This window comes from Vanessa tameamea, chromosome 17, assembly GCF_037043105.1.
Source record: "Vanessa tameamea isolate UH-Manoa-2023 chromosome 17, ilVanTame1 primary haplotype, whole genome shotgun sequence".
NCBI lineage: Eukaryota > Metazoa > Arthropoda > Insecta > Lepidoptera > Nymphalidae > Vanessa > Vanessa tameamea.
The window spans coordinates 7763492-7776931 of record NC_087325.1 but is presented as its reverse complement, the minus strand read 5'-3'; the positions used below and the strand labels follow the sequence as shown (position 1 = coordinate 7776931).

The 13440-nt window shown below is 31.4% G+C and overlaps 1 protein-coding gene across 1 annotated transcript in view; it reads left to right on the top strand.

The window, feature by feature from the left end:
- LOC113400251 (RE1-silencing transcription factor) overlaps positions 1–12274 on the top strand; it is a 31393-nt gene extending 19119 nt beyond the window's left edge. The window contains exon 3 of the mRNA XM_026639757.2: positions 10574–12274. Within this exon, the coding sequence (XP_026495542.1) occupies positions 10574–11864 (1291 nt within the window). The 3' untranslated portion in view covers positions 11865–12274. The remainder of the gene's footprint in view (positions 1–10573) is intronic.
- The last annotated feature ends 1166 nt before the right edge of the window (positions 12275–13440 follow it).

Below are 13440 nucleotides of genomic sequence, written 5' to 3'. Positions count from 1 at the left end.
CATACAGGATAGCGTTTTAAGGTGATTAATTTGTTTTTATAATTTATATGGTTCTTGAAGATGAATGCAAAACATTGTAACGAAATCTGAATTTATGCGAATTTTACCCATGGTGATAAAAGCTACAACCCTCCAAGTAGACTGGGCTTTGATCAGCGGCGGATTTACGAGGATTTACGAAAACATAATTCAAGAGAAATTTAGTATAAAAAATATATGGCAAATATTAACTATTAAGCGACAAGAACTTATATTGTTTATTCACAACAATATGTACCGACACCAATTGCGTATCTGATTATATAACCTATGTATATGTGAGTTAAGGGTCTAACGTCAAACCACTACATGAAGGCTTCAATAAACCTCTCCGGTACGAAATTACGCCCGATTACACTCAATTACATGCAACCGACTCTAAACTGGGTTTACGATAAAACCGAAATTAACGCTTACATCCACCTATTGCCCTAATTGTACCTCGACTTGTCATAAATCATTCCTTCGGATCGAGATGTAAAATTTTAACAAGAATTCCGATCGTAAAGTGTTGCGCACATAACTTAAAAAGACATTTTGTATGCATAGACTAAAACATGTTGTAAAAAATAAAAATAAACTCTTTCGAATTGTGACGTAACTCACAGATAAACTATTTGAAGGAACCCGGGCACCTGTCTGAAGGTTTCGAATACGTGAAAAGTGTCTATAACATATTTTGAATCTTAGCTGATAGTGGGTTCAAAACCGAGCAAGTGTTACTGAGTTTTTATTAATATAAATCATTTCGGCGTCTTAAAAAAACATCGTGTGAAAACTTTAATGTGTCTGATGAAATTCTAGCTCTAAAAATTCTCCTCAAGAGTAGAGGTCTTTCCCAGCAGTCAGATATTTTTAGGTTGTTTACTTTACTATTTAATAGAGTTAAATAAACATTATAATAATAAAAAATATATATACTTTGAGAATATTATAGGCACTAGTTAAAGTAACAAGCCGTGTGCGTATGCTTAAACTTTAATTGGATCCATATGTTAGGCATATCAATATTCTTTGATTAATGATATCCAGAGACTTCAGTTTAATTGCCAACTGGGACCATCATGAATCAACTGCCAGAGCTATAAATCTGATAACTCAAACTAGTTCTGATTCAAGCTGTTACGTTTTCAAAGCAACTGGAAATTAATACTACTTTTTTATTTTATATTCTTTAATTATTATTATTTTTTAAATCTGATGACGTAGTTGATAAAATACTGGCGTCGCTTTATATGTTTATGAGATTGTTAATTAATATATAGATAATTATAAAAACAGAAATGCTGCCTAATCTGGAATAAAAATCTAACATTAGTTATGCTTATCAAAATCAAAATATGCATTATTCGAGTAGGCTCTAACAAGCACATTTTGTGTGATAATTTAACTAGTTAGTCATGTTAATTAAACGATAAGCAACCACCGGTTCTGTAATGTAAAATTTACAATATATACAACCTGTACGATGTTAATTAAAACAAATTCCTCGCTTGGAACCGTCTTAATCTTCTAGAGTAATATGACTTCTCCAACATTAATTATACAGGGGAAATATTTACATAAATTGTTATTCGATTCTAAAAAAATTTAAAGGGTTTCATAGCACGTAGATATAGAAAACTAAATGATAGGTACCTATTCAAAGATATGAAGCAATGATGATGACGGTACCTCTCACTAAATTGCCAAGCAATAATAACATTTCGTCTGGTGCCTCAAACTACATTGCTGTAAGAATTGTACAATCAAAATTATATTTAAATATATTTGGTGACATGATATCTTGTAAACGCGTCCCATTACCAAAACAAGGCCACACATAACAAACGACCTTTTAATTATTATTTGTAAAAGTTTGTTAGCTGATGATTTAATAAGAACACATTCATTAGAAGGCAGAGGCTCATGTTTCAATATCGTAAGTTTTGAAATAGACTATGTTTTAAAATTATCCAAGTGTAAAGGTTAGTATCAAGTATCTGTCTTCGTTAAAAAACTAGCACCTTTGTTCTTGTTCAAATATATTTAGCGAAGATTATAATTCAATGCCAGCGCCGTAAAAACTTAAACATTCAAACGCTTCCAATATATGTTCGAAGTTTGAAATTGCGTTGTTTTTTTTTTTGTTATTGATTTATATCGTAGCGAAGACGCTGTTTCTAAATTCAATTTTTAAATTTATATAATTACAATACATGAAGTAGGTAAAGCACCTGACACCGGTGCAAGTAAGCACAATGAATGTTTGCGTCAGTCAGAGGTGAAATTGAGTGTGAAGCGGCAGCGGCGAGCCGTCGCTCCCATTATGCCGCTCGGACTGCGACCACGATAAACCGGCTGTGGAAGCTATGTAGTATCATACTGTCTTGATATATTAGTAACAGCTGTAACTGGAAACGGTTTTTTATTTAAAAACAATCAAATTTATTCCGATAACATATACGTCAAATTACTTACAAAAATGTTAACAAATTTGAAATGTTTTTAATTCTATCTTTGTTAATTGGTCAAACAACAGTAAATATATAAAATTTAATAAACAAAGTTAAGCTTTATTTATATTTTTTAATCTATTTTTATATTGTCTTTGTTATTTAAAATTATATAATATACTTGTCGACATTCTCAAGATTAAAAATCCAGTTACATACCTGAACGCAACGTGGACCAACCACTTCGCCGCGCTCCATTAGTATTTTCCATTTATTTTTTGTCCACGTACCTGTCCGAGTTTGGGGATTCAACTTTTTTATAAAGCCGCGCGACGAATACAAAATTTCTTTAGTATAACAAACGGAAAATTAATGATGTAGCGTGGAGTTATGCAAGTCTCCGCGCGTAAACTGTATTATTTTTCCATTAAGTTTTTACCTGTTATAGAAAATTAAGAAATAATTGTACTAATAAAAAAGCCTATGATATTCTATTTACGTACTATGAACTGAATAGGAATCTAAAATATGTTTGGGGGCTTTAAGTCGGATTGCCATACAACATACGGCCTATTAAAATTGTCAAGAGTTTACGAGATAAAGCCTTGGAACTGAGTATACAGCACGTTACCTAACGTGTATATAGTTATGTCAAATCTTTGAATGCTCGACTGCTTGGTCTCATTAGGGAAGTAGCAGATTAAATGAGACTCGTACTTTAACGAGTTATTGTAAATCCAGTGAACGCAAAACGCTAACAAGCTTTCGAACGTGTGTGAAAGATACTAATGATGCATTATCTTGGCCACACACGTAATCATTAAAGAGCTATGAATAATTTCAAAAAGAACTAAGTAAAGAGTTAGTATGATGCATTTATGACTATTGATTTCTGCTGTATCACGAACTCTGATATTAAAACTGAAAGAGATGATTTCGAATGATGATGAGGGTTCTTTAATTGTAAAGAAAATTCAACTATTGAAATTTTAACTAGTTTTATCTAGAATATTACAAAAATTACGTAACTGAGAACAACTTTGCAAGGTAATAAAAAACAAATGTTTAATAGCTAGTAGTCAAAGATGAAATAAGAATTTTAAAAGTACATCATATAAAAACATACATATCCTTCTGTTCGAAGTTGTACCGCAAAAAATACTTACGAGAATTATAATGCCACTCAATTCGTTGCGAAAAACCGTGTGAATAACACTTAGACTCATTTGCATTATGTTATATTGGGCGATGTAAACGTTTTGCTACTGCTCCTTGTTTTAATATTTCAATTCATGAATAAACTTGAATAAATAAACAAATATCTTTATTAATATATTCGTTAGTATCTATTTCAAGATAATCTTTTTCTTTTAACGTCTTAATCGTTTAATAATAACATGTTTGGATTTTTGTTTAGATTCATTTGACATTAACATTTTTTTTTTAAATTGGAAATTGCTAGGCAGACTGGCAAATTAACCTAATGGTAACCACTGTTCATAGATATTGGGGCTGTAAAAAATTTTAACCATTTCTTAGACTTAAACTACAGGAAGAGTAGTACTAGAGTTTCACCGGAACATCTTTCAAATCGAAATGCAAAATTACTAATGTTCAAAAGTTAGTATATTTATATTTTTGGCGGTATAATGAGATATGAGTATGCAGTTGGCTGACCAGCTTCCAGAAAGCCCCACCACCAAGAGAAGAAATATGTAACAAGTTAACCCAGTTAATGACCTCTAGAACAATTATAGGAACACTAAAGATTTCGCCACGACCAAGACAATATTTCAAACGAAGTCTATTCTAATGCTAATTAGCTGAAAGTCGAGGCGTTGGCGTTTGTTCCTCATGATGGTAGCTTTAAAACAAATTGACTTAGAGTATGCGCACACAAGGCACACATTTCGACTAGAAAATATTTATTATGGAAGATATTCTTAGAGTTATTAAATTAAATTTATCGACAACTGTGACCTCTGATTTGCATTCACTTTACGAAATTGTTTCGAATATATTTTATCGATACTGAATAATTTATTTTAACATAAACGTTTACAATATAGTTGCACTATTTATATTTGGATTGGTTTTTTATCATAAATATAAAATATATTTGATAAATAGAATTAAATATGTACCAAGCTTTAAAGGCCCGTCTAAGTACCAGATAAAACGTTGCGTGGGTTTACACGACAAGCAACGGTTGCTTAAGTACTTTTATATGCCTTAATATGGTCGCTACTTCTGTGCCATGCTTTATTTTCAATGTTCTCCATGTAACTATTTGGGTGTTCCATAGATTAATAACAATACGCTATATATTCCACGAGAATGTTGCATTAATTTTTTTTCAATTCTTTGTAGATTTTAGTGTCCGTTTTTGGATTATGTTATTAGGCTTCATGACATTTAATTTAACTAGATAATTTAGGTATATATATTTATACTGTTATGTAAAGCTGAAAAGTTTGTTTGAATGCGCTTATCAGAATTTGAAAAAAAAAATTGTATTAAATAGCCAATTTATTGAGAACGGTTTTCGATTATATAGCTGATTCGACTCACAGGCTGAACTATAAATTTTAAAGCGAATGAACAGCTAGCATTTATTGTACTTAATTAGGTTATTTAATAGTATAGCAGTCTAATTATCCATCTGAACAAATTATATACAGCCGTGAATTCTGCCAAGAATATTTTCTTTATTTGAGATGGATTGAAATTGGCATTGCCACTATGCAATGTAAATTCACTTCATCCGGGTGAAATGTGAATTTTATTTACTTTTTAGTTCCAACGCCACCTACCGGGTCCAATCTGAACCGTCCAGGGTTGTCTGACCTACTTCAATCCATACAACAAATCGTCCCAACTTTTTTCTTTTTCAGTAATTTTTTTTTCAGTATTATCAATAAAAAAAGAGTAAGAAATAAGAATAGAAACAAAATATACATGTGAATTAATCTAGACAGATATGCTAGCCTTATTTTTTTAATAATGATCACGTTTAAATTTCGAGCATTGGGTATCCAGCTTAAAAAAACATCTAATCGACATTTAGAATAAAATGTTTTAAAATAATCTACGTATATATTCATAATTACAAATGATTAAAAATAATATAGAATAATTTTTAATAATATAATCTGCTCCTTAATTATACAAATGGCTCGATTATGTTAATTAGCGCTGTTTATAAGCAGTTTTGATTTACTTGTGGCGTTTCACAGTTTGTAACCATTTCCAAAACAAAATTTATGTGTTGCCGCTACCGTCTTAAATAAATGTGGGTGTACTGATTCAAACCATATTAAGTTTATAAAAAATAATTAGCAATTCCAAGTTATCAACGTACGTTTTTATAAGATCAGATTTTTCTGAAATAAATTTTACTCCTAATACATTTAATACATTTTTATAATACAGCCTTATAAATATGTTATTTGTTATCCTATATTATTTTTTAATTATTAATGATGAAATAATATTACTGAGTAAAATATAATAATAGAAAAACGATAAGTATAGCTTCATCAATCTAGACGATAGAGGCTTAGAGGAGATGAGCTGGAGGGGATGGGGCGTTGACCTCGCATTCCGCCGCGTGGACCTGCTTTCTTTACTTGAAAATAATATTATCTCCTGAATAATTAATATTATATTGATTATGCTTTAGTCGAAAATCGACTATTATTTATAACTAAGAATATGCATACTAAAATAATAATATAAATATATTAATTAATTCAAACCAAGAGTGAAATAGTTTAGAAATGATTTATATTTCCAATGAACGGTTTCTAAAATTCTATCAAATTTTAATAACTAAATCACATTAATATTAAATTATACACTTTAGTGCAATAAACTGGTTATCGAACGTTAAATATTACTTTAAGACAAGGCTAGTACTTTCAAAAAAGCAAGCTCTATAAGCAACGTTTAAGCGGCCAGATGGCTAGCTCGATTCATACTTCATAATAAGAAAAAAACTCGTAGAGAGAAATTGATTCGACCCATAGACGATGGGGCGTAGAGTTAAGAATAAACCAGATAGAGTAAACTTAAAAATATTGTTTATATAATAATCCTATTAACAGAAATACGATTTACACAAAGCATCACTATTTATTCAGACATAATGCTTGCGTAAATAATTCTACGTGACTTTAATAAATCTTCCTTTGAAGTTAGAAAAAATGTCAACCATTTCAAAACGGCTTTGGATTAATATAGATTGCATTTTAGTTGTTTACGTAATATGTTTTTTAATGTTAATATTTTTGAAATAGGTTTGAATATTATTATTATAATATTAATTCCAACGTAACTATAAAACATTACTATAGAGTAAATGAGAAAAAAACATGTTATAATTAACACCATGAATCATCTCTAAATATTTCTTAATTCTTTGTCAATTATATCGTTCTCAGATAGGCAATCTCAAGCCCACTATTGAATTATTGTTACAAAAAACCCGTCCGGGTCGATGTGAGAAGTGTGTCTTTAAATTGTAAACTAGACTATCGGAGTATCCTGTAGTGCTATTCTGTAAGAACTCACTTACACACAGTGATATACTTTTTTGTTACGAGTAACCTTTAAATGTTATAATTAAATTATTGTCAACATAGCATATGTTTTTTATAACAATTCACGATCGAATTTTGCATTTTACATAATAATTTTTCTTTTATCGGCAACGTATACAACTAAGATCTAAGTATACTACTAAAAGTTAATTATGATTCGCTTGTTTTAATTGTTCGTCTCCATATTCGTGTAGCTGTCACAACAGTTGTGCTGTTTGTAAAACGAAACGTCGAAACGAGGACGTTTTTCAAAACCCGTTTCTGGCACAGGCGAATACCGTGCCGTGCCGGAGCGTTTCCTCAATGAATTTTGTACTTGAATGTTTTTTTTTTTAGACGATTTAGTTGAGTGACCGAAGTTTTCGATCAATTACAGACACAAAGACTATCACAATTGTAAATTCGTATTGTTTTTTTTTTCTTTCAAAATCATGAGTCACTTCATTTTCTTCGCCGGCGCTATCTCTTGTAAGTGTCTCTTCGAACAAAATACATTATACAACCGGTAACCGTAATGGAAAATATTTTTTAATGCAAGCCATTAGCGCGAGACCACAGTCCACTCCGTAATTTCGGGTCTCACTTTTTTTAATCTCCGTGCCGGGTCTTGATGGGATTCTGAGCGACTGTCCATCGCGATCCTTATCTTAAAGTATAATAAGAAGAGACAGACGTTACTTATATTTTATTTAACGTCAAAAGTGATCGAACTGGTGCGATAAGGAGCCGGGAAGGAGAGATTTGTTTATGTCATTAATTATGTATATTATTTACGATTATAATCTGTTCAATGTACATAATTCGAGGGTATATTCGGAATTCAAATTTTTTTGATATTAGAATATTTTATCGTGATCGTTCGAATGGTTTTGGTTGTTCAAATTCAAATTAAACGTCCAAGGTTGCAGCGAGACGTTATGTTTGGTTTGTTGGTTTGTAAGAATTGTAGGATTTTATTATCTTAGTCGGTTTTAAGTAACGTTTTCAAAGTAAGATGGTAATTGCCTTGTTAATTTGAATCCGTTGTCGGTTCGTTTGATCTCGGTAAAGTTGTCCGACTAGTGGTTCCAAATCCGTCATCCCACGTAGTTAATCTCGCATAGACTTCTCAATTCATTTCAAAATTAAGATATCACGTTCATTAAATATTTCTAATTTATTGGAAGTCGTTTCGAGACTGATATTCGTGTCAAGTTTTTATATTTAATACGTTCCCTTTTGCTATATTATTCGATTATTAATCGAACTTACTAGTAATTGGAAACTTAATTTTTACATCAATAACATAACACTCGTGTGGGGTCACATTTTTATTATACGATATTGTAACAGTTTTAGTGACATACATTGGACTGACTGACGCAATTATTACTGTGGATAATAATTTCCTTTCATTGCAGTAATATTATTACACGAAACCATATTATTATATTATTATATGAAACAATATTTTAATCTAACGATTGAAACAAAAATCTCTGTTTAACACTTTGATAGTTTTGTCATTTTTTTTTTTTTTGTTTTACTATTCTTCCAAAACTGTAAAACTGCTCACGTATGAAATTTTAAGCTTAAGGTTATTTTATTATTTAATTTCTAGCCGTGAGATTTCCTTATTGAAAATTTAAGCCGTAAAAATTGGTACCTCCGGCTTATGTTCATGTGATTAAGTCGGCAGTATTGAGTAAAAATTTAATTTTATTCCAAAACAATCTTTATGTTAATGCAATAAGACAGATTTTTGTAAGCAATCATTGAGCCAAACCGGTCACTGTCAATTCTAATATTTGCGTAAGGTTTAGGATAAAGATTCTCGGTAAATTCATTCATGGACCTTCATTCGAAGACTTTTTAAATTAGACAATAAAACATATTAAAACAATGCAATGTTCGCTTAGGAAATAACGTCGTCCTAAAAACTTTGAAATCAACACATTTTGGCACGTAAAGCATGAAGTATTATAAACAAGATCTGTGAAGAATGTAGATGTAATAAATCTCAGCTATAGCTTTATGACGCCGAGACACCATCATGTACAATCTTGATGAAACTAAAAACCATCGGAACGCGAGATGTTTGAGGTCATTACACTTTTTTGTTTATCTTCCATAGTAATGATATATTATTTACGCGGCACATTCTTCGCATGACAACGACGAAGAATTTAAGGACCTGGAACCATTATCATTAATGTGCTTCACTTGGGTCCCTCGCGTTTATCGCGCTCTTCGGACGATATAAGCCTAATTTAAATAATTAAGGCAGTATTAACTTTAAAATTAGTATCACGCATTAGCAGATTTGGTTTTTATTTTATTTTGTTGAGTTTAATTTTAATAAACATTATTAAAATGCATTATTTCAGTTGATTATAAAATTTGCAAAGATTAATAGCATTTGGTCTAATATACAGAAGACCTTGTATAATCAAATATACAATTACAAGAAATATAAAACCCCTGATGATCTCGAATATTAATCGAAAAAATCTGACAATTACTGCGAACAAAAAGATCATATGGATTACTTTTGATGAATTGCAAATTTTATACTTCCGTTATAAAATAACATTAACCTTGAACTTCCTTAGTTCATATAAATGGACATATCTCTCTTCTAATATTGCTTCTTTTATTATTTAATAGCTGTACGATTTTGAAATAAGAACGGTATTATTCTTTTAAGTTAACGTACAGCAAATCATTAAATTCATCGGGACCGGCAACCTAATACCTCGCTACGTTAATAATATTAATCGAAGCGATTGGCCACAAAATGCTTTTAACGTAATTCGATTCGGCTGAACTGGAACTCTTGTGGAACGGAACCAAATAAAAATGATCTCGTCTGGCATTTCTATACCGCATTTTAAACAGTACGGTTTGCGTCGGTAGGGGTCAGGGAAGAATGGTGGGTGTAACGTACTCTCGTGCATGCTCCGTCTAAACTTGCCTTGAGAGTATAGGCTCAAATTACTCAGATCACGTTCAAGGTGGCTTTGCGCAGAATCGTGGTCACCGATGTTAAATTGTGACGTCGGTATTCACAATGTTACGTGGAGAGATGTTCAAGAGAGATATTCGTAAATGGCTTGAACTTTCGATTGTGTAGTATAAATTAAACATTTTGCCTTTTATAAGACAAGTTAAGTTTCTTAATATTGTTTCTGATAGATACCGATGTTATACAATTAAAGGTTAAGATAATAGGATAACAATAATTAAATAACAACAAGTATGTTCAATTATAGTCTATCCGTGTCTTACCTGCATTTTGCAATATAACCGGTAAAAACAGCCTGTTTTATATACGCGTAGCAATCTGGAACTTATGCTCGATACAACTCCTCCCATCCTCAGACATTTAATTAAACCACGATATTTTATGGCTTGAATCATTAAAATGTTTTCGAAGAACGTTAAGAGTGTAATATTATGATATAAACTGTTTAACGAGGTTAAAATATTTTGTACTCAATTTCACTTTCTTTGTTACAGGTACATACATTCTAAAGAGAAACCTTTTAAATGTACAGAATGTGGAAAAGGATTTTGTCAGTCGCGAACTCTAGCTGTTCACAAGATCCTTCATATGGAGGAGTCGCCGCACAAATGTCCTGTTTGTAGTCGAAGTTTCAATCAACGTTCCAATCTCAAGACCCATTTATTAACACATACTGACCATAAACCTTATGAATGCAACTCCTGCGGAAAAGTATTCAGAAGAAATTGTGACTTGAGACGACACGCACTAACCCATGCAGTGGGCGATGTTCCTACGGGAGATGTTTTAGATGTTGGTGAAGAAGATATCGGCAGACCAGGATCACCTATTGAACCAGGATTCGATGATGAAGATCCTGAACTATCATCACCAGAACATTCTCCAGTTAGAAGAGCACGTTCTTCTTCAATTGAAAGTACTGGGAGAGAACAAAGCGAAGAAAGACCGCGACCTGTTTCACCATCGCCGGTTGAACGTACTCATTGCCATCATAATGAGAATAGAGATAGGGCAAGTCCCTACACTATGAGACCCCAATACCAAGAGAAACATCGAATGCCGATTTCAGATTTATACGAAAAAAGAAGATTTACTACTGACGAAATTATAGAAAAAGAAACACGCTACTCTGATATACCTGAACATCCAATAAGACATCCACAACTGCAAATCCGCCGAGACTTACATCATGTTCCACCACCAGATCCTTCAAAACTCGGTCAAATGGCTAGTCCATCTATAGATCCAGGGCCTACAGGAATGTATCTCAGCACATTTAGGAAACGAAGTCATCCACCAGATATTGGGGAAAATGTGAGGACTTGCGCAGCAGTATACCGAAGTCGTTCGCCGGAACCGACAAACCTTACGATGCCTCGACCCCCCATTGTCAATAACGATGTTGTGATTGGTATACCGCCGACAATTATGAACATACAATCTTATCACAAGTTTGGCCTACCATTGCCACCTCCACACCCACAAATACCGTACGGGCATATATCTCATACCGTATTGGGACCACAGCAAACAGTCGCTCAAGATTTAATTGTGAAACATGTTCCACCTAAAGATACAGCACCGAGTACTTCAACAAGCGTTACTAGTTGCAAAGATATATCACAGACCAATTTAAAAGAAACTACAGATACAGATTCTAGTTTGATTGCTAACGGTATTAAGAACATAGTCGGTATACAACCGAATGTGAACCCAAAACCTGGAACGAGTCAATCGAGTGGCCCTAAAAAAGGTTTTAGCATAGAAGAAATAATGAGACGTTAAATATTACAATACGTAAAAGTGATCAGGATTATTTTAGATTGTAAATAAGTTATATTTTATTACTAATATAATTAGTGGTAATTTCTTGAGAAGTATTATTAGTTCAAAGTTTTAACAGTATAATGAATTCCTAGTGGTATGTTTGTATGTAATTGCGATGTGGATTTGGTTTTCGTAAAGATCTCATAAGGTTTGTTTGTGCAGTGTTTTGTTTACGTCCAAATTTTAATAACTATTAGAATAGTTTATCAAAATTTTAGGCCATACCTAATGTTTACTTAGAATATATATTTAAAGTTCCAATGTATTGTTTTAAATTAATTTGTATGTGTTTTTACGCAATAAATGAGATATGACTGTTTGGGAATAACAATGAATGTGTTATTTATTATTTAGATAATTATAAGTTATATAAAAAGGCAATGATAGGTTATTTAGATAAGAGTTATTTGCTAAGTATCTATGTCTTAATATTGTATAAAGATTAAATTTAAAAAGTAGAAGAATTAAATAAGCAACGTTTGAAATAAGAACTCACGGATTATGTTTTTTTTTTTATAAATGTTTGAAATTAATGTATTGTGATTATCTAGCATTCTATTTGGTGCAATTATTTTAATCATTCATTGATTGTTCTTTTTTCAATTTTATTAATAGAACGGATCATTCAATAGCTTGTTGCTCGGATGTTATTTTTTTAATGTTAGTATTACGTATTAAATTCAACTAATGTTACGTATGTACATTTTTTAATTTTTGTCTTAATAAATTATGATGAAAAATAAATTGTATTTGTTGTTATTTTCTCTTCTACTATAGGATTAATAGAGTTTTTTATAAGTATTTATATATTGATTACTAAATACTAACTTAATACTAATAGTTAATATATTTATATCAAACTATAAATATTTATCTATACTAAATGTATCGTATGTAATAGTACCCGTTGTTTTTTTTTAAGAAATACCATCGGCATATTCATAAAATAAAGAAAAAAAATGACAATATTAGTTTTTAATATCTGTGCAAACATAAAGTCACATCAGTCATTTTTCATATTAATGTCACAATACTAAGATTACATAGATAATAACTATTATATAATTTTTTTGCTGTATTTTTTTTGGGTTCCGTAGCCAATTAGCAAAAAACGGAACCCTTATGGATTCGTCATGTCTGTCTGTCTGTCCGTCCGTATGTCACAGCCATTTTTTTCCGAACCTATAAGAACTATACTGTTGAAATTTGGTAAGTAGATGTATTCTGTGAACCGCTTTAAGATTTTAACACAAAAATAAAAAATAACGAATTTTGGGGGTTCCTACCTGAAATAAGTACCTAGACTGAAACTCAAAATTTTGTTTTCATCAAACCCAAACGTATTATCATGTCTATGGATAGATCTTCAAAAATGATATTGAGGTTTCTAATATTATTTTTTTTCTAAACTGAATAGTTTGTGCTAGAGACACTTCTAAAGTGGTAAAATGGGTTCCCCCCTGTAACATCTAAAATAAGAGAATGATAAACCTAAAAAAAAATGTTATGTGTGATTACTATACAAACTTCCACC